Genomic DNA, 27,841 nt, shown 5'->3' with positions numbered 1-27,841 from the left:
TCAGCCTGAGAAGAGCCGGAGCTGGAGGTGTGAGGGCGCATCTCACAGGATGTAGATGGAGACCTAGATGGGCTTTCTTTAGCCAAAAGACGGGTCAGCCGGGGCTTGGCGGGCATGGGTCCGACCGGGGGTTCTGAACCTGGAGGCCAGATCCCATCAGGCCGGAGCAGGTGCCTGCGCTGGACTGGAAGCAGATGAGGGGAGTGCCTACCTCTGATTTGGGGACACATCCTACCTGGGAAGGAGAAAAGAGAAAACCCATTCAGAGGAGGGTGACCAGGATGACAAGTGGAATCCAAATGCTGAGAAGGAAGGAACAGTCAGATGAATCTGTGAAACAAAGAAGATGCTGGGGGCTGTGAAATGACAGCGCTTCGGACCTCGGACATGCCGTCCAAGGGAAGAGCGCAAGGCCTGTTCTGTAGGCTCCCGAGGGACAGGCGGAGCTAGGACAGTAGGTGGAAGGCACAGAGAGACAGATTTGGCTCAACAGAGAGGAAAACCGATGGTCGGAGCTATTCAAAAGTGGACTGCGTTGGGCTTCCCTGGTGGCGTAGTGGTTGAGAGTCCGCCTGCCGATGCAGGGGACACGGGTTCGTGCCCCGGTCCGGGAAGACCCCACATGCCGCGGGGCAGCTGGGCCCGTGAGCCATGGCCGCTGAGCCTGCGCGTCCGGAGCCTGTGCTCCGCGATGGGAGAGGCCACAGCAGTGAGAGGCCCGCGTACTGGAAAAAAAAAAAAAAAAAAAAAAAAAGTGGACTGGGTTATACTGGGGATCCTTGCCACCATCGAGATTTTGTGAATCTAAGTACAAGCAGACAGGCCAGGTGAAGCACTTGGAGAGTCTGTGGCAGACAAGAAGCAGGTACCCTGGTGAACATGGGCAGCTTCAGGAAAGAGCTGGAAGCAGGTGGCAGGGTCCCAGCTGGGAGGCTGGGTCCAGATTCAGGTCCCCAAGCTCTACGAAGACTAAGACAAGCAAGGCCTGATCAGAGTCCCACGGGAGCTCAGAAACAGTCGGAATAGGAAAGTGAGGTTTCAGACTTGATGACGAGACAGAAACTTGAGCACTGCAATGGCCGTACAGCTGGGGGAGGTGACTCTAAATCAACAGCTCGGCGTTTGGATCTGAGGGACAAAGTAAGACCAGCAGACAAGACTCATGTTGATGCTGAGTCATTAACCTGCTGGCTTGGACTTCCTCAGAATGGGATGGAGATTAGCCTGTGGACCCCGGGTTTGCCGCAGGGATCAGAGAACCTGGGGACAGGAAGCCAGCAGGGCCAGTGCACTGTCCTTGGCAAGGAACACTTGTTTAGAACTTCCTTTGTGTTGAGTGAGGCCATCATCATCTCTGCCTTCCAACAGCTTTCAAGTCTGAAGCTCCTTTGGACCTCCCTTGGGTCTGCGTCATTCACTCATTCAGTAGACATTTAGTGAGTGCCTTCTGTATACCAAGCACCGTCTTACATGCTGGGGAAACAGCAGAGAACAAAACAAAGGGCTTTTTGCCTGATGGGAGCACTCAGATAATAAGCGAATAGGACCCAGTCTGTCAGATGGCGACAAGTGCTATAGAAAAATCAAAGCAAGGAAGAGAGAGACAGAGAGATGGCGAGCAGGGCATGACCTACAGTAAGTGAGAGAGTGAACCATGCAGACATCTAGGTGAAGACTGTTCTAGGCAGAGAGAACACCAAGGAAGCCAGGGGGAGGGGCTGGTGTGGAGTGAACAAGAGGCAGAGGAGTAAGAGATGAGAACAAATAGTCATAGGACAGTGGGGCAGATCGTGGAGGGCCCTGTGGGAGGGACCCCGTAAGGACTCTTTCTTTTCCTCTGACTTGAGATGAGATGAGACGAGAAGGCACTGGAAGAGTTGAGCAGAGGACTGACATGATTCAACTTACATTTTAAAAGAATCATCCTTGCTGCCATTTTGAGAAACAAAAGTGACAGTAAGAGAGAAGCACAGAAACTAGTAGGAAAGCTTTACAGTGATCCAAGGGAGAGAGAATATTGTCTCGGAACGGGAAAGCCACAGCGGAGGTGGCCAGAAGTGGTTGGGTTCTGGATATACTTGGAAGGTACAGCAAACAGGATTTGCTGATGGGAAGGGTATGGGATATCAGAGAAAGGTGGGGTCAAGCGTGACTTCAAGGATTGGAACCTAAGTCCAAATAGAAAGAACGGCGTGACCATGTATGCAACAGGGGAGACGGTAGGAGAAGCAGGCTTAGAGGGGCACAACAGGGGAGACGGTAGGAGAAGCAGGCTTAGAGGGGCACAACAGGGGAGACGGTAGGAGAAGCAGGCTTAGAGGGGCACATCAACAGTTTGGACAAGTCAAATTTGAGTTTCTCTTAGACATCCAAAAGGGAATGAGGAGTAGGTGTGTACGTCTGGAGTTATGGGGAGAAGTCAGAGTTGGAGATGAGACCAGAGAGTCACCGCATCGAAAGACATGAAACTGAATGAGATCACTAGGGAGTGGGTGGACAGAGAAGAGGTCTAAGGACAGAACCCTGGGGCACATCCGTATTCAGAGGTCGGACGTACGAGAAGGAATCACCAAAGGAGACTGAGAGCCCAATGAGGGAGGGCAAGAACCAAGATGGAGTGCGACCCAGAAGCCGAGAGAGAGAAGCGTTGCAAGGAAGAGCGACAGAAAGACTCTGCCAAATGCTGCCTGTGAAATGAGGCCTGGGGACAGGTGATTGGATGAGGCCGTGGGGGCGCCATGGATGGGGCTGAAAATCTGATGGGAGGGAGGCCTATCGACTGGGTAAGAGAGGAGAGGAAATGGAGATAGCTTTGCATAAGAATTCTTTTGCAGAGTGTCTCTGCAATGGGAAGGAGAGAAACAGGGGGTTAGCTGAAGAAGGATGTGGGGTTAAGGGAGGTTTTTAAGATGGGAGATCATTCAGATCCACTAGCCAGTAGCGGGGACCATTACCTCAGTGTGAAAAGCCCGCGACACCGGAAAGGTAGAGAAAATAGAGCCCAGTCTCTCAGGATGCTGTTAGGCTGGTGGGACGGATGAAATTCAAATAAGGTTTTTTAAATGTTTGCAAAAATAGGCGGGTATGCACCAATGAAGACAGTGCAACCCGTGTGTGACTGAGTCAGCATGTGTACCTCTTGCGCTCTGAGAATTCTGGAAGTAAGAGCTTTCCAAACCGGGTGTGGATTCTTGGCTCTTAGAAAGAGGTGAATTTAAAGCAGGATTTAGAAAAAGGGGAGAGACAGCATTTGGTGGAGGAGTGGAGAAGTGTGCTCCAGGCAGGGGAAGGCTAAGAGATGCCAACAGTGCCATTCCCAATAACAGGTGTCACTTTCCTAGCACTTACTACACGCCTGACATTACTCTAAGTGCTTTCTAGGTAATAACTCATTGAATTCTCATAAAAACATGAGGTAGCAACTACTGTCATCCATGTTACAGAGGAAAAAATTGAAGTACTAAGAAATGAAGTTCTCGCTCAAGGTCATATAACTAGTAAAGGGTGGTGCTTGGATTCAAACCCAGGCAGTCTGGTTAGAGCACAGGCTCTGGCGTCCACCTCTACACCATGATGGAGCCTTCCTGAGCCAACCCCAGTGCTACCCAGAACACATCAGGCTCTGTGGTGTCCCCCTTGCTCTCCAGACTCCTATCAGCTTGGAATAGCCATAGAAGGCAACTGGGTGAGTCAGGACAGAAGGGGCTAAGGGAAGAGGGAAACACATGGGGGACCCTCTCACGGGCTGTCCCAGGTGGTCACCCACCCCCAGTTACGTTGGTTTTCCTCCTGAGTCCAGCACGGTGGCACTACCTCCCGGTCAGGGGCTGGGCACGGCCCCGGCATGGCCCCACCAGGCACCTGCTGAGCCCAGACTGGATGAGTCGGCCCCGCCCTCTGCATCACGCCCCTCATCGGTGTGGGCTTAAGCGGCAGCGGACCCCCCACAAGCTGATCGGCTCCGAACTCAGCTCGACGGGAAGAAACACACACCAACAAGACACAGAGGGGCTGCTGGCCAGCCCGACAGCTATCGGCAACCCCCGCCCAGCTATCTGCCCCCGCATCCAGACTAATGAGACCTAAGTGTGACCGCTGTCTTGCCTGCAGCTGAGCTGCGAGGCTGTGGGTGGGATGCGCGGGCCCCGCCGAGGCACACACGTGTCTCCCGCCCACTTGGGCTCACACACACTCAGGCGCTCAGCTGAGAGCAGGCGGCAGCCTCTGTGCTTCTCCGACACCTCAGCGGTGGCCGCAGGGAGAAAAGAAACACCCAGACAGGTCTATACCAGCAGAGTAAGGAGACTCAGTAGGGCCTCATGTCTTATCTGGCTTAAGCAACTGTGGCCGAATGGGGTGATGGCTTAAATCAGGCAGATGGCTGCCTCCGCTCTAAGCTCCCGTGAACGGTTGTTAATGAGGACACAAGGATAACAGGACGCCTCCCAGAGAGTGTGAGAACGGACCAAAGGCTGAAGCATTCTAGCACAGGAGCCCAGCTTGGAAGGGGTCCTGGAGGTACCAGGTCCAACCTCCCACTGACGCTGAACTCTGTCCAGCCCAGCTATGGCCACCTCCAGCTGTGGGGACCGCAGTATCAGAACAGCCCATTTCATCTGTCGGGTAAACATTTTTTTACATCAAACCCAAATCTCCCTCCATAATTATCATCTCTCCCTACAACAAACCACCCTCCCAAAGCTAGAGCTTGCTAATGACTCACTCCCCATCCCAAGACTCTTGTAAACCACTTCACAGAGCTGGAGACAGCCTTTTGAAATTCTGACAAAATATTACCATGCCAGTTCTCTCAAATCATGTGTGTCTCTGCTAGGCAGGGCTTCATCCAGCAGGACGGAAGATACTGTGGGTCAGCACATGTGTGGAGGGGGCAGAATGAGAGTCCGGGAAAACCAGGCCATTCTAGCACCAATGGACACAGGCAGCCACGTACCAAAATTATTTGGAAATCAGCTCTATGATCTAGGGCTTTTAGCTAGGGAACAAGAGCCACCTCCCTTCTCTCCAATACCCCTGCTTCTGGGACTTTTCCCAGTTTCCTCCTGCAGACTCACCATGATACGTTTAAGAAAACACAATGTTTCCTACTGTCACCTGCCTGTTCTCTTTAGCTCAGCCTGATTTCATGAGGTCCTGGGCGTCGGCACTCTGGCCCATGGTGGCTTTCCCATCAAGAATGTACTGCTGGGGAACTTCCCTGGTGGCGCAGTGGTTAAGAATCGCCTGCCAGTGCAGGGGACACGGGTTCGATTCCTGGTCCGGGAAGATCCCACATGCCGCGGAGCAACTATACCCGTGTGCCACAGCTACTGAGCCTGCGCTCTAGAGCCCGTGAGCCACAACTACTGAGCCCGCATGCCACAACTACTGAAGCCTGCGCACCTAGAGTCCGTGCTCCACAACAAAGAGAAGCCACCGCAGTGAGAAGCCCGCGCACCGCGACGAAGAGTAGCCCCCGCTCGCCGCAACTGGAGAAAGCCCACGCGCAGCGACGAAGACCCAATACAGCCAGGAAGGAAGGAAGGAACAAAAAGAAAGAATGAATGTACTGCTGGGACTTCCCTGGAGGTCCAGTGGTTAGGACTGCATGCTCCCACTGCAGGGGACATGGGTTCGATCCCTGGTCAAGGAACTAAGATCCCACAAGCTGCGCAGCCAAAAAAAAAAAGAATGTACTACCAACAGCCTAGGCTATTCAGGACTCCGCCACCTCAGCTGTCCTCTGGTCCTCTGACTGGACGCAATAGGCCAGGCCCCCTTTGTCCCTGCCTGGGACATGTCCTATCCTCTTACTGCCCTCCATGCGAGCTTGCGCAAGCCCCAAACTCTGTGAAGCTCAGCCTCCTCTACCATAAGATGTGTTTACTTCTACCGACCTTGCAGCTTGTTGGGGAAACTGAATTAACACGTGTGTAAGAACATGTTATACACTGTAAACCGTGGCACCAATGTCACCAGGCAGTTGGGAGTCAGGAATCCTGGCACTGCCACAGTGGCCTTTGCCAACTCACTTTGCCTACTGGGACCCCAGTTTTTCACATCTGTGAAATGGAGCACCTAGGCCTAATTCATCCCTCACTTCTCAGCAGAAGAGACTATGGCCGGAGCCTGTAGTTCACAAGTGGGTTCTGGAAAGGTTGAGAGAAGATAAACGTCTTCCAAGTATCCGGTGTGGTGCTCCTGGCAGCAGACCAAGCAGCAGGCGAAGACAGATGACTCCACACGGTACACTGGCCTGGATGCCTTGCTAACGGCAGCCAAGTCTCCCTCATCCCTCTGAAGATGTGGTGGTAGCAGGGGTGGGGCAGGAAGGAGAGGAGAGACAGCCTTGTGCAAGCACACATGCGGGCAGACACCCTCATGGACTGTCTTTGACAAAATATTTACTCTTGCAAATACGTATTTTGTACACTTATTGTTAAATAAAACTAGTTGGCATTTTTGAGCACTGACCAATATCTGGGAGAAGAGAAATTTGAAAACTGACAGGTCAATTCAAGATTCAAAACTTGCCATTAGATAGCTCATCCTGCAAACATTTCCGAAGAAGTACCCCTATGGGTCAGGCACTGTGCTAGACCCAGGAATACAGACATAATAAGAAAGACACAGATCTCCTAAGGTGATCGTCAGGGGAGGGATCTGTGTCCCAGAAAGCTTTGTGCGTGGATTCCGTCTCTAGATGACAGATGAAGGAGAAAGTCATCTATTTGTCACTAATGTGAAAGACCAACTGATTGCTTATATGGGTGACTCAGTGTGGCAGAGAGATCAAGAGTTACACACTGCTCAAGATCTCATAAATCACGTCACGTGGTCACAGTATGAAGGGGAGCCCACTACTCAAAAAAAACCCACAGTGAGTCCTCGGCAAGGCACAGAATTCTGTTGGTATATTTGGATCTTGGTGTGTCCGATATATTTAATACACAGCAGAACAGGATAAGAAAACCAGTGCTTTTTATTCCTCCCCCTTGCCTCCCCCAATTCTTTTATTATCTTCATCTTCATAACATTTGAATGTTCTATGTTTAACATTCTCTCTGCAGGACTTGGAGCTCATTGAGGGAAACCACCTCAGTAAAAAAATGGGAGTTATAAAGTGCTTGGGGTCCTAGTAAGACGGAGTGTCAAATAAATCCAAGCTCTCGCTGCTTCACCTCACAGGGGAAACTTCAACAAGAAAGAGGTTCAATCGCTACAATAACCTGCTGATGTCTAGTGCCACCCACGCTGAGCAGGACTCTGTACCACCCTGAGCGAGCCTTTCAAATCCCCAGGCCTCAGTCTCCTCATCTGTCTGATGGACTTTGTCTGGGTCCTTAGGAAATTATTTGGGAGTAAAAGAATCAAAAAAGAGCAACAGACTATAAAAGCAACAATGATTCCATCTTTCAATTCCTTTGCCAGATAGAACACAATATATTTAATGTGACTGCTGTGATAATGGGATAATCCCAAATGTCTCCAGGGGTGTAAAGCTGCAGTACAGCAAAGCAGAAAGAGAAGCTTTGGAGACAGGTTCGAATTGCAGCCTCTGTGTGACCTTAGATGAGTTATTTAAACTCCCCAAGCCTCTGTTTCTTCATCTATAACACCTGGTCATTAATTCTGATGTGAAGATTGCCTGAAATATGTGAAACACCTAGCACAGTGCCTGGCAGAGTGGTAATTATTAGGGGGATCATTATTATTTAGCGCTGTGTCTTCAGTGTTGGCACACAGCACTCAATAAATACTTGTTGAGTGGATTCATAAATGAATAGTTGAATCCCCGTTTTCACCATTATAGCCAAAACTTGCCTTAGAACCCAATCAGGATCTCCAGCCCGTTCCTCTTTTCCCTTTTAAGTCAGACAGATAGATGGACATTTTCCCTTTCTCCTCCTTCTCCTTTTTCTTCTACTTCTTCCAATAAGTCTACCTCTTGAAGCACGGGGAAGACCAGAAGAAACTTTAGAACAATGATGCTGCACGTGCTCTTGGGGAACCACATCTCGCAAGGGCCGTGGACTCATCCACCCACCCATTCACTGAGTTTGTGTGATATCCTTGCATACGTCAAGTGTCGGGACCTGTGTTACGTGGTCGATCTCCCTTGGAATTCAGAATCTGGTGGGAAAATGCCATAACACTCAGAGCACAACCCAGTAAGTGTGCTGGAACAGGGGAATGGGAGAATGGTTGGAAAGAGATGATCTGACTGCCACCAGCCCCGCCCCCTACTTGCTGTGTGACCTTGCCCAAATCACCACCCTCTCTGGGCCTCCCTCCTCATCTGTGAAATGAGCAGGTTGGAAAATGGAATCCATAGAATCCTTTACGGTTCTAAGATATGATGATGATCCCTTTAAGTCATGGAGGGCTGAAGAGATGGTGAGGGTGGTCTTCTCGGGGCATTTATTAACTGGCGGCTCTCACAGTCATCACTCAGAGGACCCAGAGGGACAGAAGCAAAATCAAAAGACATTTTCAGAAGACAGATGACTGAAACAGGTTGACATATGTGTGAGAGTTTGGGGAATTTATGCGGGCAGCCTCGCCATCATAAATAAAATCCCTTTCCCTCTCCCAAAGCCTCATTCGTTGAGTAAACACCGGACGCTGTAATAGACAATTTGGCTGTATCTCCCGCCCCGTGCCTCACTTGAATGAAAACCAGCAGTCCCACGGCAGGGTAGTGGGCTCGCCACCTCTTTCCAAACATCCACGTTGTCACCAGCTGACAAGCGGGGCGGGGGTTGGAGCAGGCGGGACAATTTATCTCCAAGATTCCCGGTCCCTCCGTGCAGCCTCACTCTCACAGCCATCTACTCTGAGGCTGGAGGTTTGGGAGGAACCCCAGAAGAATCAAATGTGGGGAGAAGTGACCCGTAGGAAGTGGGGGAAGGAGCAGCAGCCCCTCCCTTTCCTGCGAGCCTCTGGAGGACTTGGGGGACCCGTCGCCATCAACGCTGGTCCAGCCCATCTGTGTGCAAGGCTGCCTGCCGCTAAGCACAGCTACTTGTGTTTTCTTGACCTACTTCTCCTCCCATCTCTGCCCTACTCCACATCCCCTCTGGAGTCCATGTAATTAGCACCTTTCCATCCATAAAGCTCCCGGCTCCCAGGATAACCAAGGAGACAGCAAAACAAGCCCTGGCATTGCTGTTGTGGCTTTTCTTTACTTTCCTCTCTCTTTGTTGGCTTCACTCTGCTTCCTGGCCTCTGGAGACTAGGCCCAGTCTGACCTTGCCAGCCAGCAGGGCCCCTGGCTGGAGATCAGATGGACGTGGCCTGGCATGAACCAGAACGAGTGCCAGCAGAGAGGACAGAACTGGACAAGCATTGTTCCAAGTGTGGGGATGGGAGCCTGAGGGGCCCTTTGAAGCCCTCCACTGTCGCACAGCAGGCCGGACAGGGATCTGTCAGCTCCACTTTCCGCTTCTCTCCCGGGGAACAAGTGTCAGGAGAGCCGAGGCCGCGAGGAGCTGCCACTTCTGGCTCAATCCCTTTCCGCTTCCCATTAGCCACAAATGGAAATTGATGGGTTACCGCTTTAGCCACTTATTTAGAGGAGGAGAAAACCTCACAGCAAATGCTGAATAACTGGAGGCATCTTATAAATTACGCATCTTAAGGATATGAACTGTTTTACATTGCTGCTAAGCAGAATTAAATTAGGTTTTGAAGTTTCAGTAGAAGTGAATGGGGAAGAGGGAGGGAAGATTTTGTTTTTAGTTCCTTTTTTCAAGTATGCAGAGTGGTGACCGAAGGCAGGGGGAGGGGAAGAACTGAGTCACTGGTCTTTGTTTCTGATTCCAATCAGTTACCACTGTATATGCACGGAGAGACGCGCCCGCGTACCCACGACGGAACACGGAGTAACTCGGGGACCTGCAGCTCAGCCTCTGGCCCATGATGCCTGGCCTTGCCAGGGCCTCCTGACCACCCACACCACCATCATGCCCATCTCTGGGACCTTAGAACCAGTCCTAATTGCAAGTAGAGGAATTCGGGAGCTTGAGGCCAAGTCCTTGGGATCCTGCATCATGATCTTCATTCTAAATCGTCCTCTAACCCTTTCAGGTTCAAGTTTAGAAGCCTGCCTCACTCACAGGATCCACTTTCCCCCCTTCCCACCCCAGTCTGGGCAGAGGGCCTTCACGTGGGCCCCCGTCTGGATAACTTGCCTGGTGTTTGGGTCCCTCTAGGGCTGTTGCCTGGCCTTGCCCAGGGTTCCTGCCATTGGACTGATCTTCTTATGACCAACACACCTGCCTGGATTTCTCAATGCTGTGCCCCACCTGCCTGTCCACAATGACTCCCTTCCCTATACACATGTACACACCCCAATCCCTGATACCCCACGTCTATCCCAGGCCATCGGATGACCACACAGTGTCTGCTGGACTGGACTGTGTCTCCTTGTCTCTACAGCTGGGGCCGTGTCCCCAGGACCCGGATCAGCAGGCAGTGGCCCAGCCTGAAGTTAAGGAGCTTTGCTCAGTCTTGGAGGTGTTGGGGGGCAGGGGAGGCAGTTGATTTCTCAGGCACTCCTGGACCCCGGAAAGAGCCAAGTCTTCCGCCAGGCACGGGGACGCTGATCGGGCCAGTGGCGGCAGTGCCTGCCCACACCCAGAACGGGCACCCCCATGACAGCAATGACAAGGGAGGGAGCTGGTGGACACACGCCACTGAAGTGCCCTGTCCTTCCTCTCCAGAACCAGGGTAGGGCGAGCAGACACCAAGGCAAAGGCCCTGCCAAGCAGCTGGGTCAGGGGCACCAAGAACACTTCATCTGAACACACCCTCCAGGAAGCCTTCTTGGATTGATCAGAGGAGAGAAGAGATGATCTCTGCTCTGCTCTCTAGCCCCTGGATTTGGAAGCCCCATGGCCATTCCCACCCTCCTTCACCTACAGCTGTGACCAGCTGAGTCCATCACAGACTGCAAAAGGCACTCAACATCGTTTTTCTCATCACAAGAGGAGCTGGGCAGCTTGAGCAGATTGTAGCTGTCAGCCTGTCGGCTGCCTCACCACCACCACCCTTGTCCCAGCCAAACTCAGGAAGGGCAGAGTGCAGGGTCAGATGTCCCCTGCGGACACCTGGGGTGTGGAAGGGGCATCACCCAGGGCCGGGCTGCCCCCAGGGTGCCGTAGGGGCAGCACTTACCAATCCTCAGGGAGTGCGGACTGCAGGCAACCATCACGAGCCACGTGGGAAGCAGCACCAAAGGCGCCGAGACGCGGGGCATCTTCTATAAATCCTCATGGAGCCCTCTGCTGGTCTGGGCATGACATAACTCTGCGGGAGAGCGAGGGAGCACGTGAGTAATTAAGAGTCCTATTGGCCCAGGGGCCCAAGCTACCACCCACACAGCCTCTGTGGAGAGGACCAACACTCCCTCCACGAATCGCTGTGCCTGTAGGGGAGCTCCAGGCCGGCTCTAGGCCTCTGTCCTTCCTGCCTCTGCCCAGACTCACAGAAGCCTCAGGTTCTAAAGCCATCCTCCACCCTGACCACCATCAAATCAGGGGATAGGAGGGTGTGACTGTGGTTGAATGATTCATAGGGCTCCACTTTTTAAAAAATGTCTAATTGGGGATGAAAACTTTCATCTGCTCTTAAGAACAGGAGCCATGGGTGAGCAGAAAAGGAGTGGGTGGGAAGGTTAGGCCATTGTCCCGGGCACATCACATGCCCTGCTCTCTGGGGAGTGATGTTGGGGAAGTGATGGGTTCCAGCCCAGCTCCGCCACTTGCCAGCTGGGTGGCTTTTCTCGGTCACTCAACTCCATTTCCCCTCAGGTAGACTTGGCATAACAACACGTGCCTGGATGGGTTGAACTGAGGCCGAGGAGGACACAGGAGAGGCCTGGCCTAGAGCAGGGGCTACACAAATGTCAGCTCCTCCCCGGCCCAGATGGGAGAGGTCGCTTCTCAGCAAATACTGAGGGCAGAAGCGCACATCCCAGGTCATCAGCTGGTTTCCACATCTGCTGAAAACTAACCCCTCTCCATCCTTCCTCCACCAGCCCCTCTCCCTCCTAAGGCTGGGGTCAAAGCCAGAACCTTGAAGGAGCTGCCTCCCTGCAAGGCAGCATGGGTATTGTCCCTCCCTGAGACCTCCTGGCACCCTGAGATCAGAGTCTGCAGGCCACCAGCCCTGCCCCATCACTGGGGTGAGGGAGGGGCTGGTGAATATGCAAATATGCTAAACCAAGGTCACCTTTGGTTAGGAGACTAGTATTAAAGTGATTCATCCCCCCACCTCCAGACAGACAATCCGATAGAAAAATAGGCAAATGACTAGAACAGACACTTCGGTAACGGTATATCAAAAGCTCTTGGAGCACACTTGGAAAGGTATTCAGGAAAATGCAATTTTTAACTGCAATGAGATATCATTATACACCCACCAGAATGACTTTAAAAAAAAAAAAAAGATACTATCAAGTGTTAGCAAAGATGTGGAGCAACTGGAACTCTTCTACTGAGTCAGTGGGAATGTAAGTCAACGTAACTGTTGTGGAAAACTGGTCTATTAGAGCTTTACACATACCCTAATGTCCAGCAACTCTACAATAGGCATTTCCAGTAGAAGTGCATGTATACACTCACCAAAGACATACTAGAACATTCACAGCAGCACTCTTTGGGTTTGCCCAAACTGGAACCTAGCCAGAGGTCCAGCAGCAGAATGGAGAGAGACATTGTCCATTCATACAATGGAATCTTATATGGAAATGAAAATGAACAATCAACAACTCCATGCACCTGTGTGGATGAATCTCACAAACATAATGTTGAGTGGAAGAAACCAGGCACAAAAGAGTATTTACAGTACGATTCTATCTATAAAAAGTACAAATGCAGACAAAACCATTGTGTGCTGTAAGAAGTCCAGCTAGTGATGACCCTTGCAGGCGGGTGGTGACTAGAAGGGGACACAGGGGGTCTTCTAGAGGTGCTGATGACATCCTGTTTCTTATTCCAGGTGCTGAGCAAAGTGTGCTCAGCTTGTGAAATCTCGTCGAGCTGTACATATCTGATGATAATGTTCACTTTTCCGTATGTGTGTTTCACTTAGTAAAGGTTTTGTTTTATGACAATCCCCCCTCCCCACAGAAGCTCGGTGTTGCAGCCTGACCCAGTACCTCGCAGCTTCCTGCACACAACTAGGCCCCTCTACCTGCAGTGTGCTCCTCTCCCCCCGACCCTTGCCATGTGCCAGGAGCGGGTGCCTCTCTATGCCATCCCAGCAGTGCCAGCTTCTCAAGGGCCAGGACTGTTTCCAGTTTACTGCTGTATCCCCAGAGGTTACTTATACAGAATAGGTGCGCAGGAGATATTTGTTCAATGGATGGAGAGTCTCAAGCCACTGCCTGCTATAAGGAGACAGAGGAGAATAAAGGATAAAGGATTGGACTGCTGCAAACCTGAAACTAAAAGAACATTGTAAATCAACTACACTCCAATAAAAATTTTTTTTAAAAAAAGGATAAAGGATTGGAGCAAAGGCAACTCTGCTGTTGGCAAATCAGGCCCAGAATCTTTGTCCCTTAATCCATGGATGCCGATGCAGGAAGAGATGAAAGCAAACACAGTCTCAAGGGAAGCTTGGCATTCTTACTCGTTATGGGTAAAGTCGACTGTTCAGTGACTGTCTCCCCACTAGAACTCAAGCTCGACGGATGTGGGACAGGAACAGAAATCCTGTTTGTCTGTCTTCTCAGGGCCCAGAACGGTGCCTGGCATATATTACAGCCTCAATAACTACTTGTTGAGTGGCGAAATGAATGGACTGTCAAAGAGGAAAGAACTTTAAAACTCCGGCTAGGCTATATAAAAATAATACTAAATATAATCATTTCTGTCAAATGCCTTCCATTTATGCCCAGTCAGCCCGCCGCACAATAATTATTATGCAGACCGCTAAATAGGTTTCAGATTAGCCTGTGTAAATTTTATTTGATGACAGAACTACACTTAATCCATGCAGGCCTGACAGTCATTGTTCATGGCCCTAAAGGCTGGCTGATCCTGGAGACCACATGTAAGGACAATGGCTGAGGTTTTGGGCTGCTCTTGGATACAAAGATGAGAAATAATCTCCTCCCAAACCTACAGGGATAAAAAGAACGATCATGCCACATGTTTGTAAGGCACAAGGGTTTGCAAAATTCTTTCCATAGTCTTTATCTTATTTAATCCACAGAACAAGCTCTATTATTGACAAGGAAGCTGAGCTCAAGAAAGGTGCCTAGCTCAAGGTCAACACAGCCCTTACGAGGCAAAGCCAGGGCTAGCCAGGTCTCTGACTTCGCTGGGTATTCTTCTGTCACTTACCTATCTGCATATGAGAGCAGATCATGAAGCTTCCAGATTCTTTAACAAAAAACACAAAGAAATTTGAGGTCTTATTTTCAGTTTAATGTTTAGACGAATCTGGTCTTAGAACCTAACTGTGCAGCCTTTATTAACTGAAAATAATTTAATAATTTAGGAATAAAAAAAGAAATTTTCTAGAGGTAGAGCACCTACACCCTCTTCCCACTAACATCACTCCTGGGGAATTTCACCTCCACCCACGAGTTATTTCCACCTGCATGGTGTAGCTTCTAAATCAGCATCTCAAGCCCAGAATCAAGCCCAGAACACCTGCACTGAGACGGCTTCCTCCTGAAACCTCCAGCTGGATTCCCCACAGCATTTCAGGCACGCCTCATCCTAAGGAGGAGGTCTCCTCTCCCCCGCTCCCGCCATCTGCTTCTCCTCCTACGTCCTCCTTCTTAGTGGGTGGCACCATGATCCACTAGTCACCCAAGCCAGAAAGCTGAAAGGCACCCTAGAGCTCTGCTCCCCACATCTACTCAGTCAGCAAGTCCCAACAGCCCTGCCTCCATCACCACTGACCCACCGCAGTCCAGACGTCCGCCAGCAGCAACCGGGACTCTGCAACAGCAGCCATCTTGGTCACCCTCCCTCTGGCCTTTCCCTCTCCGTTGGTTCTCTGCTGAGTGGTCAAGGGTTCTTACCCAAATGTGAACTTGATAATGACATACCCCCGCCCCAAAGTCTTCCATAGCTCTCCACTGCACTGGGGATCAAAAGCAAATTCTTAACTCCAACAGATAAACCCTTCACGATCTGCCTCCTGCCTTCCTGTCTCTACCACCCACCCCACTGCACCGGACCTTCCGCAGAGCTCCCTCAGCACCCACCCTTTGCCTGTGCCCGGACTGCAGTCTCACCCCGTAATGGCCCGAAACTGTGACTTCCAGGCTCACCGCGTTACCTCCCCTCTGAGGCTTTTTTGTGATCCCTTTCCCATCTGCTGCCACCACATCTTGAACATTCGTCATTAGGGCACACACCCTGCTTATGACGATGCTGCCTGTCTCCCCACAGAACGGTCAGCTGTGATGCAGGGGCCGTGGCAAGCACCAAAACACTATCCGGCACACGGTATGTGCTCTACTAATATTGGCTGAATGAAATCAATGAACAGGTGGTGTCAAAAAGGCATTTTCTGAGTTTACACCAAGATGAAGTAAATTCCCAGTCTGGGTTGTACATTTTGTATATTCGCTGTGGTTAATACAAACAATCTAAGCAGACAGAATGTTCTAGATAAAGGCAAAGGGTCATCACATCAATATATGTTGAAAAGGGGAGGGAAGCATTTACTGCCCTTTTCTTCTGTGCCTGGGGCTTGGACTGACCGTCACAGTTAAGGACATGGGTTTGAGTCCTGCACTGCCATGTAGTAGCTATACACCATGGGCAAGTGAGTTAACTTCTCTAAACCTTGATTTCCTCGTTTGTAACATGGGAGTGATAAAAGTACCCTCGCAGAATCATTATGAGGAATGAGGATAAAATGTGTATCCTGAGCTGCTCGAAGTAATTAACTGTTCATGACTATTATTCTAACCCTATAAAATAATATTGCACGCCCACTTCACAGATGTGGAGGGTGAGGTTCAGGGAGGCTCGGTCATTTATCCAAGGTCATGCAACTAAAGCAGTAGTGCTGAAGTTCAAATTCAAGAGTCTAACCATGTGCAATCACAAATCGCAAGCTCCTTCTTCAGCTAGAGTTGAATATGGAGGCACTGGCAGAACTGAAGTCCAAAGTGGGCATAAAAATATGGCTTCTGATTTCTGAGGGTCTCTGACAGTCCCCACCTAAACGGAGCCGGTCTTCAATCCTGTGCTTTAGGTAACTCAAAAGGCAGAGAGAGTCTAAAAACAGAACTTTGCCATGCAACTGAGGACGCTGTTCTTGACATCCTAGGGCAGCCATGACAGTCCTAACAAGTGCAGATTAAGGCCCAACGTGGAGGGAGGCCAGGTCGGATCTGCTGTGGTCCTTATGGAGGAAACCTCCGGAGCAGCTCCACCTCTCAGGGCCCATTTCCTCATTGGTAACAAGGGAATATCGATGCCTATCTCACAAAGTGATGAGCACCAGAAGAGCAGGGAACACATTAGAATTTTCCACCTGCATCACCGGTGCCTGGCACAGGCTGGCCCACAGTACGCACTCAAAAAATATCTGTTGAAATAATGAAAGAATCCAATCAGGTAATATATGTGGAAAAGGCTCTGTGGGCATGAACTATTTCCTTGCGAGTTACTTTCAGAGTCCTTGCCCATAAGGAACGTACAGTCCAGGTGCAATTCCTCCACCGAACAAGCTCAGCTCTCCTGCTCTGAACCTCTAGCCAGCACAGGCAGCATCTCACCGCACGCTGATCACACGCTGATCGCATGCTGCCCCGTGAGCGCTTGAAAGACGCGCTGCGGAATCAGACTGGGGGTCGAGGCTTCTTAGGTCTCATCTCTGCTTTAGCATTTACCTGCCTGGGATGTTTCTGGACCCAAACACCAGAAATGAGAGGTCCCCACTTTCTCCAGAGGGGGAACCTAATCTCCATTTTTTCAGTATCTCAAGACTCCTCAACTTCCTCAAGCTAGAAGATCCGCTCACGTCTCTTTCAGACCTCAATGTCTGTGACTCTCTCTCTGGTACTTGTAGTTTGAATGAAGCCCCATGAGGACAGGGCCTTCTCCCTCTTATTCACTGCTACACCCCCAGCACCTAGAACAGTGCCCGGTGCAATGCAGCTACGAACAAACATCGACAAATGCGTGAACGAATGAATGAATGGCTATTTAACTTTGCACGTATTTGTGCCTTCTCTCTATTCCAGATCATACGCTCCTGTAAGGCAGGGGAGCACCTCTCTCAGGCGCGTATCTTCCTGACACGTTTGCCATGATGCTTATCCCGAGGAGAAGCTCCACGAATGTGTGCTGACTCCCGACCAGCACTGGTTAACATGCACAGACAGGCACCTCCCGCAATAGGCCCTGTGTTCCGCAGTGAACGGTGTCTGGACTCCACGGCCCCAGTTGTGCTAGATGGCCTCTCCTCTCCTGACTTGTCAACAGTCCCTCCGCTGGTCTCTCTCGCCCCCATAGGGCTATTACACCATTAATCGTGATTTTCCAGGGTGGGTCCGAGAGGAGGCTGACAGCAACCAGACAGTGCTTGGTGGCGAGAGGACAGAGGAAATCAGAGGGGCAGCCAGATTAATTACAGGTTTCCTCTCAGCTCTAGGCAACAAGATCTTGATTACTCCTCATGACGCTCCAGGCTCCTCAAGACAAATGCACGTGGGCTTCTCTGCCCTTCTGACTACTCTGACAGAGAGAAACTCCCAACAGCAGCCAGCAGCCTCAATGGCATATGCAGGCAGTGAGGAGCGGCACCCCAGGCCCTGTGGCTTCCTTGGGGACGGTCATCCTCTGTGACCTGATACAGCTGGGCAGTATGCGTAAGCATCCTGTCTCCCTGGCAACAAGCATGCGATGATGCCCAGACTCAGATCCTGTCCTGGGAGTCAGGGGCCTAGGTGTTCACTAGCTCTGAGCTGCTCTGAGCCTCTCTGAGCCTCAGTTTCTCATTCTGTAAAATGAGGGAATCAGACCAATGATCTCCAAGGTTCTTTTAAGCTCTGAGAGTCTGCATTTCTAGAAATTGTACTTTATGATAACAGATAACATTTACTAAATATTTACTTTCTATATGCAAAGTACTATTTTAGACTCACTGCTCCTCAGAACGCTGCGAGGCAGACCCTCATTCGCCCCCTCAACCCCGGCAGACAAGGAACCCAAAGGTGGAGAGGTCGAGTGGGACTTGCCAAGGTCACATCGACAAATGTGACCTTGAAGCGCAGGGGCTGGTCCTGCCCAGGCCTGACTTTAGGGGAGGACATTCAGGGAGCAGGGCCACTGCACGTATCTGCTAGCACTCAGGACATGCGACTAGGGAAGCTGTTCCCTATTCTCCGGCACTAATGAGTGAGCCATGGGGATCCCAGTCTGTCTTCCTCTCCAAACCACCTCCCGTGTATATTTCAGACCAAAACCCTCAATCCACCTCTAAACAATGTTCCCCTTCCAGGGGCCAGAGCAGACGTCTCTGGTTTCCAATCCCGGCTGTCACTATGCATCCTTAAGCTGATTACTTAACCTCTGAGGGCTTCACTTCCACAACTATAAACCATGGGTGATGAGGCCTCCCTTGAAAAGCTGTTCCAAGAGATCTCAGGTGTAATGCAATCAGTGAATGCAACTTCCTGTCCCTCTCTCATCCCATCCTAGGCGGCCCTGACCGCATCCACATCTTCTCTGAATGAGACCACCTGCCACGCCTCTTGCTAATATTAATCCACAGCCCTCTCACCTCCAAAATGTTGCTCCAAGTCAGCCCCATCCAGAAGCTTTCCCCAAAGAGCCAGCCCTCCTTACTCACTTAGACTCAGCCTGGCACAGGAGCAAAGGCAGGGGCCGGATATGGAGAGCCGTGTGACCTTGGGCCCATCTCTTAACCTCTTGGGGCTTCCATTTCTTCTTCTGTGAAATGGGGAAATTACACTCCCACCATCTACCTTCCAGGGTTGCTAAGAGGCTCAAAGGAGACAATGGCTGGAGAATTACTTTGCAGGTGAGTGAAGTGCTTTCTAAGAAAAATGGTGTTTGTTGTTCCTTTACGCCAGACTGGCCAAAACATATAAAAAGACTTAATACTGCTACATGATTTACACTTCATTCATTCAACAAATATTTCTGTTGTGGCAGGGTCCAGGCCCTAGGATACAGTCCCTGCCCTGGTGGAGCTTATAGTCTAGGGAGGAGACATTAATCCATATCCAGGGAGCTAGATGCCATAATGACAAATGATAGAGGAAAAGTACAGGCTGCTATAGTGTGTGTGGCGGGGTCCACATGTGGCCAGAGGGGAGGGCTTTGTTGAGGACGAAATGTTTGGCTTGAGTCGGCCAGGTCCTTTGAAGGGGGCAGTGGGGAGCAGAGCCAGACAGAGGAAATAACACAGCACAGGAGACGAGAGGCTCTGGTGGGATGCAGCGCCATTAGCGTCAGAAATGGGAGGAAGCCCACGAGGATGGAAAGCCGAGAGCATCTTCTCTACGTGACTGTTGCGCTTATGTGTCTCTCTCATTAGGCGTCCCCAATCTCTCTCTGTCCCCAAGTCCAGGATAAGGCTCTGCATCTAAAGCCGATTACCATCCTGAACCTCGTGCTGGACCCAGCATCCTTCACAGAAAAGGTGAGCAGGCCACAGCATCCAAATCTCCTCGCTGCCACAAAGGAGGTAGTTAGAGGTGAGAAGATAGAGAATTAATCACCAGTCGAGGTGAGCCAGGAGAGGTGGGAAGAGGACCACTGGGTCGGATGTGGAGGGCAAGACTGGCTCTGGACGATGAAAAATGTCCCTGGCATTTACCTGAGGCCACCGGGCTGGGCCCTGGGGAGCCAAACTCCTAGCAAAGACCGTGTGAGCTGAGGCTTTGAAAGAAAATAGCTCAGTGCTGGAGCCATTTGTAACACATTTAGAGCAGAGAGACCTTGCAGGAGCGTCCACAGAGGAAGAGAGAGTGAGTGGGGAGAAAGATGCAGAGAGAAACTGCTTTTAAGGACAGCATTCTAATTACCTCCAGATAAATAACAGCCCTCCCTCCCCTGCTTGGGATCTGTGTGGGTGTTTGGGAGGAAAGGGGCTGCCCTGCAGAAGCCTTGGAGTGAGGCTATGTACACTGCAACCTTCCATAAAGAGACGTGGGAAGAGCTGGGTTATGCAGCCTGGAGAAGACAAGGATGGGGGTGGGAGATGTATCTGAATTTAGCCATCTATAGTCAGAGATGGGTTATTGTAGACTCACAGATGATGGGATGCAGACAATCTCCAGCCTCACTGAGGTCAGAGCCAGAGGAAAGTGCTCTGTTATTGATAAGGAAGGAAGTCCTGGCCTGAGAGCATCTGGGTCACAGCCATGAGCTCCCTTCCCTTGGCCTGGCTCCATCTCGCCCACACGGTCACCTCATGTACACACTGGCCTTTTCGGTGTCTCAGACGTCATTGGCAGAAAGTAAAGCCCTGTCTTTTTTTTTTTTTTACTTGATTTTGGTTGCACCGGGTCTTACGCATGCCGCAACTAAGAGTCTGCATGCCACAACTAAGAGGCCTTTAAAGTCCCAGCCAGAGCAGGTGAGAAGGCAGCTATCCCAAGGTTCACGCATTCCTCAGGGAGGCCCAGGACTAGCCCCTCTCCCCCAGCACTCCCAGGGGTGGGAGAAGGGAGGGGGTAAAGAAGATAGGAAAGCTAGATATTGCACAATAAAGATCCATAGCAAAATAAGTGGTGTCCCCTTCAGATTGCAAAGTGATAGACTTATTCCACTGGTGTCACCCAAGCGCAACACAACCTCTGGGAACTGCCTAAGAGCCCACACAGAGTCCCCTTCAGCCCTTGCCCGCACCCAGCTCCATCAGCACTGACAGGCATCCGCCTGGCACCAGGCTCTGTGTGGGGCGGAGGGCAGAAACTGCAGCTGGCCAGCTGCCCCCTGCAGAGAAGGTTCTAGAACTGCAGTTGGGGTAGGAGGCAGACTTGCTTTTCATTCTAAAGTGTTCTCTACTGCTTGCATTTTAAGCTAAGAGGTTGGGTGGCTTTTTCAATTAAGAAATCTAGTTAATAATTTAAAAAACAATATAGAATCCCAGCTTTCTCAATGACTGGCTCCAAGACCTGGACCTGTTACTTAACCCCTGAGCCTGGGCCCCCTCCTCCATAGAGGGAGGCTAATCACACCTCAGGTTCAAGTGCTCAGTGACTGCTGGGCCTGCTCAGGTCCCTCACAGCCTCTCTGGACCACCCGTCACTGGTCCAGGTGCTCTGGCTGCCAGGACAGTAAGAGCCGAGCCGTTGCTCAGAGGTGATCCTGGAGAGTGTTCTCGAGCCACAGTTCCCTCCCAGCTACAGTCTAACCCCAGCACCTCCTCTCCCCCTGCCTCCACGGCTACTGCCCCCAAGTCTACCTGCAGTTTCCATGCTTACCCACCCCGCCCCCCGACACATTCAAACACATTCACAGCTCTGGTTCTTAGCAGGATCCCAGGTCCTGGGTGAGAGGAGGGTCCTCCCTTGGAAGGAGAGATGGGGAGGAGGATGGGGGGGCCCTCTATGTTGATCCGATCTCTGAGGGGGGCAGGGATACAGACAGCACCCTCTCCAGGAGCCACCCTGGGCTTCTGCATTAGTCACAGGCCACAGAAGCTCTCACCCAGCCTGTCAAAGCCCCATCACCTTTCCTCTGTCGTGGCCTGGGGATGTCACAGAAACCAGAGGCAGAGCCAGCAGAGTCTTTGGGTTGAAGTCCGGAGGCTGAAGGCTTTTCACCTCCCTTTGTACATTCTCAGGGTGACTTTCAGGAAATCCTTGACTTCCTTAGCTTAGCAAAGGGGCTGTCCCTGCACTCAACACTTCCCCCGCCACAGGGCCCTTGGTGAAGGGGCACGTAAGCACAAAAGCCCAGCTCCAGCTGCCAGGAGAGAGACAGGCTGTGAGTACCACTTGGGTGGGGCACACTTCCCAGATCCTGGCAACCCTGCTGCACTGCACCAGCATCTCTGCACACTCTGGGCCCACCCGGCTCTGTGCTGGGTACTAATGGGCTGTGAAAGTTCTCAGATATGCTGACTGCCCTCAAGGAACTTACTGGAAAAGTCAGATGTCCTTGTCGGAAAAGTAAGTTAAGCAGCACACCTGTAAACTCCTGATGCGAGAAAGCAATGGAGCAGCTGTTCCGTGGCCAGACAGCCTTTGTCACCAAATGGGAAGAACTGCTGGGAAGACAGAGGTAGAAAGGCCTCCCGCGGCCCAGAAGGTTGTAGTAAGATTCTCGGAAGATGCTGGACACACGCTGAGCCCTGAGGCACGTGCTGCGCAGGAAGGGAGACCTTCCAGGCAGTCACTGTGGAAGGCAAGAGGTGTCCAAGGGACAGTGACCAGACCAATTTGGCAGGAGCACATGGTGTCTGAGGGGCCCTGGGAGAGATAAGTGTTGGGGTCAGATTCTAGAAGGCTTCGATTGCCAAGGTTAAGGAGCTTGGACTTTATCCTCCAGGCAATAAAGTGCCGCTGAAAGTTTCTGGGCAAAGGAGGGCCAGGACTGGAGCTGTGCCTAAGGAAATTGATGTGACCAGGGTGTGCCAGGTGGCCTGGGGAGCAGAGAGGCCAGGTAATGGGTACTTAGCTGCATGTGAGGGGATGTGAACACAGGGAAGCCAACCCTGAAGGGAGTGGACCCCATACGGCCTGAATGTTAGGGCCCTAGATTTTCCCACAAACGGGAAAAGAAAGTCTCTGAGCAGCCAAGTGTTGGATCTGCAAGGAAAGCAGAGTCCCAGGCAGCTCCAGAAGCAGCCTCAGTAGGACATGGGGCACCACATATAGCACCAAGCTTGGATGGGGCCCAGCCCATATGCTGGGCTCTAACGGGAGTGATTCTAGAAAAGTCTGGACTTGGAGTCAGAAGGCCGGTGTCCCAATCTGGGCTTACCACCCATTCTTTGCACGACCACGGTCACGTCCTAAAATCTGTCTGGGCTTCGGTTTCCCAGAAAATTGAAAACATGCTACTTGCTCTGTCTGCTCCACGGGGTTGTTCAAAGATCAAAGGGGACATCATATGTGACCCTTGTTTCACTAGATTTTGCCAACTGTCAATCACGTTTCAGGAAGCAGAAAGTAAGGAAGGTGTTTTTCCTAAATCAGACGTCTGCAGTTGTTTAATTCTTCCCTCCTTCACACTCACCCCCAACATTTCATTCCCTGTCTTTTGTCCTAGAATATATGTCTGACTCCCCATCTCTCAGGTTTACTGAACGGATAAATGATTTACCTTTGTTTTCTGTCAAACAACTAGGACAATGTTTTCCACCTAGTTGGAGCTCAATAAATGTATGATTGATTAATTAATAAAAGTGAACCTAAGGAGGGTGTTTTAATCCTACTCAGTGACTCACTTTAATATCTTAAAAAAAATAATTAGGATGTCAAGTTGGAGATGTCTCCCCTGCCCCCACATCCATTCACAGAACTTCACATCATTCATCCCAGAGGAGGGCAGGGTAAGGTAGTGGTTAGCAGCACGGGCTTTGTGCCTGTGTTAGACCGAGATCCCTGAGTCTGGGCTCTGCTACTTACTTAGCTATGACCTTGGGCAAGTGATTAACCTCCCCAAACTTCAGGTTCCCCAACCACAAAATAGAGGAAATGTTAGCTATTCCTAAGGTTGCTTTCAAAGATTAGCTGCCATCTTAGCGGTGCGCCTGCAAATAGCAAGTGCTCAGTGACGGTTCTGTTACTCAGATTATTGAGAGCTCTTATTATGATGATCGCTATTATTGTCCACAGCCGCATCACCAGGATTTGGGGGGACTGGTATCTGGGTACAGATTTCCCATTAGCGTGGATGACTGCGAGTATTCTGTGACTGCCAATAGATTAAGCCTCTCATCACTTTCAACTGGAGAAAGCTTTGAAATGCCTCACCCCACAAGCCAACCTAACATCCTGCTATCAACTGGCATCTGGGGCTGGGGGCACTGAGTTGATCAGTCGCCCTTATGGCGCTAACCCAGCGTTAATGGTGCAAGTGAATTACAAACAAGGCCCACCTGCCATGTTCAGCAACGAAACATGGCAGGAGGGTAATTGTCCGGAACTTGAGCACAGGGGGACACAGCAGGCGTGGAACACATTAAAATGTGGAAGAGCAACAACCTAACACTCCTTCTCCCGCTCAGGCCCAAGGAGAAGCCAGCAGGCCAGGGGAAAGGAACGCAGGTGCCAGATGGGGAAGGCTCCAGAAGAACAGATCTTCCAGACGACCACGGCTGGCCGCCCAGCGCAGCTGAGGGGAAGGGGAGAGCATCCGAGTCAGCTCCACGCAGCCTGGTGTGCCCATGGGAGCTTGGAGGCTGAGGAGGTCCAGCATCGCTCTGGGCCGTGGCTGGGCGTCCCACCCCACAGGAAGGCAGCCTCTTTGTTTTTAACCTCCCCACCCAGGAGTGACTGGGGTAGATAATGGCCTCACCCAGGCTGGTGGCATGAAGACCAGTCGCTTGTTCATTCATTTGTTCATATCCATGCTGAGTATGCATTCACTAGTCACCAGCTGCAAGCGGAAAGAAAGCTACCATGACACAAGACGTTCTTTCAAGGGGAAACAGGCACAGACCTCAGTCGCCAGGCGCAGGCTGGGAAGTGCAGTCACAGAGCCAAGGTATAAGGCAGGGCTGGCATGAGGCAGAGGGCACTCTGTGCTGCCCAGGCATGGTCGGAAACAGACCCTTACACTGGTCTTGAAGGATGGAGATACACAGCCCATACATGCATATACTATATACCACACGTGCAGGTACATACACGTACACACATATCCTCAGGTTTTAGGCATCTAAATGGGAAACATGCGGCCCAGGGCTCACACAGCTCCACTAAGTTCTCAACACGCTCTGAGACCAAAAGGAAAAGGACAAACTCAGGTACGCAGCAGACGGCAGTCCTTGTCTTTGACCATCTTCACTGTCTACTGCAGGCAAGAAAAAGGCTAACCCCTTCGCCTTCTCCCTCACAGCTGGGGAGGTTTGCCGATGGCCTGGGAAGTGACTTTATAGTCGGACTTTCCGCCTGGCCTGCTTGAAAGAACAGCCTTCTTCCTCCTGCTTCCCGCCTCACGAAAGGTCAGACCGTGGAGAGGCGCAGTGACACTTCAGGAAGCCATGAGAGTAGTGGGCAAGTGCATTACCTCCGGAAGGCTGGGTTCCAATCCCATCTCCTTCATTTACTAGCCATGATCGAGACATTGACCTCTGAGTCTCAGGTGCCTCATCTATAAAATCCTGATAACAACTGTACCTACCTCACAGGGCTGCTGGCAGTTTTAAGTGAGAAATGCATGTCAAGTGCTTAGCAACAGTGCCCGGTACATAGTTAAGCCCTCAATAAATATCTTCTAAATATTCTTCATGATGGCACCCCATCCCTGCTACCTGGAAGCAAACAGCTCTGCTGAGTTCGACCCACACATCTCATCCAGCAGAGAGCATTTCACCAGCACTATTTCATTCATTCAACAAGGATCAACTGAGCACCTCGTGTGTGGGAGGCATGAGGTCTTGTGTAAAAACACAGGGTCCTTGTCCTTGAAGCATCTATGAAGGATAAGAAGCCCACCTGTGTCCTGCCGACCTGTATACACATGCAGTCGTACCCATGTATATTCACACACTTCTGTGCACACACAGAACCCCTGCCCCTGGAAACCCGTCATCTATCGATACGTTTAAAGCACTATTATCCCCACTGTAGGAGGTGATGGTTAGTAAAGTCTAGGCAGCAGACAGCACAGGAATAACTAACCTGTGTGTTCTGGAAGCGGAAACTGAGGCTCAGAGAAGATAAATGCCTTGTCCAAAGACCAGGGGGAGGGTGTGCCGGGAGCCAACGTTACTGGGCTTGCACACGCCGTGCGTGTGCGGCGAGCTGGCCCCTCCACGTGGTTACTTCATCAAGCCCCACGACAAGCCCATGAGGCCTGGGTCTGGGCCCTCCTGCAAAGATGAAGAAACAGAAACACAGCAACGTAATTTGCCAAGGATCACAAAGCCAACATGCGATGGGCCAGGAGGCAAACAGTTTTGTCTGCCGCAGGCCCAGCAGCCTGTGCTCCGATCGCCAGCAGGTGGCGGGCCTGCGTGCACCAGGCATGGCGCCCGGCCAGGCAACGCCGGGTCCTCTAGGTGCCCCACGCATCCCCTGCACGGTCCCACTTTGGGACCTAAAACGTTCTTCCCCCAGAAAAATTGACACACGCCCTCTCCTTCTTCATGTCTTGACTCAAATCTCAGAGTCTCAGGAGGCTTTAACCTCCCTGCTCTACTTTCCCTTTCTTCACGCAGCACTCACTACCCCCTAACGTACATAATGTACTTATCCGCGACCTTTCTTATTTGTATGGGTTGCTCCTGCACGTGCTTGCGAAAATGTAAGCTCCCGAGAGCAGGGATTTTGTCTACTTTGTATTTATGTATGTATGTATGTATGTATGTATTGGCTTCATTGGGTCTTCATTGCTGCCCACGGGCTTCCTCTAGTTGCGGAGAGCGGAGGCTACTCTTTGTTGCGGTGCGCGAGTTTCTCAGAGCACAGGCTGAGTAGTTGTGGCGCACGGACTTAGTTGCTCCGCGGCATGTGGGATCTTTCCGGACCAGGGATCGAACCTGTGTCCCCTGCATTGGCAGGCGGATTCTTAACCACTGAGCCACCAGGGAAGCCCCGTCTACTTTGCTCTTTATGTGTCCAAGCACCTAGAACAATGCCTGCCATGTAGTATGTGCTCGACGGATGTGCTGAATGACTATGAGAAACACGTGAACAGTAAGTGGGTACTGGGATTAAACACTCACAGTGCTGACTAAGGCTGCGGCCACCAGGAGTCTCCCAGGTCTGCTGGGGGAAGGGTGGCCTCAGGAACTTGTAGATTCGACACCTTCCTATTGATCAGAGACAGAGGCAGCATTAGAAGCATCCTACTTACAAGGTTCTCACAGCAAACGAGGTGAGAAGGACATCAGAGAATTTCAAGGCATTCTTGCCCTGGATTCAAGGAGAACCCAAGGCCGCCACTGGCTGCGCCAGAGCCCAGCTGAAGGCTGGGAACCAAGCTCCGCTTATCAGCACATCCTGAAGGAGGGGTGGGAAGGGTGGGTGCTCACAGCCTGGAAAGTTGAGGGAGACTAAGAAAGCAAAGCCATGATGCAGAAGACGCATCCAGAATCTCGGAGCCGCAAGGGACCTGGGAGATCACCTAGCACAGGATCCTCACCTCACAGACACCAAAATGAGGCTCAGAGATGGAAAATGACTTCCTCGAGGTCAAGAATTTGTGCCAGAGCAGGTTCTAAAACCCGAGTCTCCTGGCTGCTGGACCAACGCCCTTTTCATGGTAGGTAGCACTTACTCATTAAAATGTTTTTGTTTGTTTTGTTTTGTTTAACTGTCTTCCACAAATCAGCTCTCTCCTTGGTAGTAGGGACACAAGACAGTGTGCAAAACAGATAAACACACAGGTAGCCATCAAATTCAAACACCAAGTGCGTGGTGTTATCATGGAGGAAGTGTTGCCTGGTTGCCACGGGAATGTTGGGAAGGGGTCCCCAAGCCAGGCTTGGGGAGGGGGTCAGAGAGGACTCCTCTGAAGAAAGGACATCTAAGTGGGGACCTGAACAATCAGTTGGGATCAGCCAGAGGGAAGGGGAGGGGTGGGAGAGGAAACAGCACATACATGGACTAAAGGGAGAGGAAATAGGGACCTTTAGGGATCGGAAAGTGGTGAGAGCTGACGCCCAGATGGATGCAGGACCTGGTCATCCAAGGCTTTGGCAGCCATGC

At 51.2% G+C, this 27,841-nt stretch overlaps 1 protein-coding gene across 1 annotated transcript in view; it reads right to left on the bottom strand.

Moving 5' to 3' along the window:
* Positions 1-27,840, bottom strand: part of GRIK4 (glutamate ionotropic receptor kainate type subunit 4) — a 327,108-nt gene extending 299,268 nt beyond the window's left edge. The window contains exon 1 of the mRNA XM_089915709.1: positions 11,179-27,840. Coding sequence (XP_089771835.1) covers positions 11,179-11,260 — 82 coding nt within the window. The 5' untranslated portion in view covers positions 11,261-27,840. The remainder of the gene's footprint in view (positions 1-11,178) is intronic.
* Position 27,841: the final 1 nt, after the last annotated feature.

This window comes from Delphinapterus leucas, chromosome 7 (assembly GCF_059928025.1).
Source record: "Delphinapterus leucas isolate spDelLeu-1000000601 "Yukka" chromosome 7, BTC_Dleu_Yukka2, whole genome shotgun sequence".
Taxonomy (NCBI): domain Eukaryota; kingdom Metazoa; phylum Chordata; class Mammalia; order Artiodactyla; family Monodontidae; genus Delphinapterus; species Delphinapterus leucas.
Note: the sequence above shows the minus strand (reverse complement) of the source record. Positions and strands in the feature narration are given on the sequence as shown.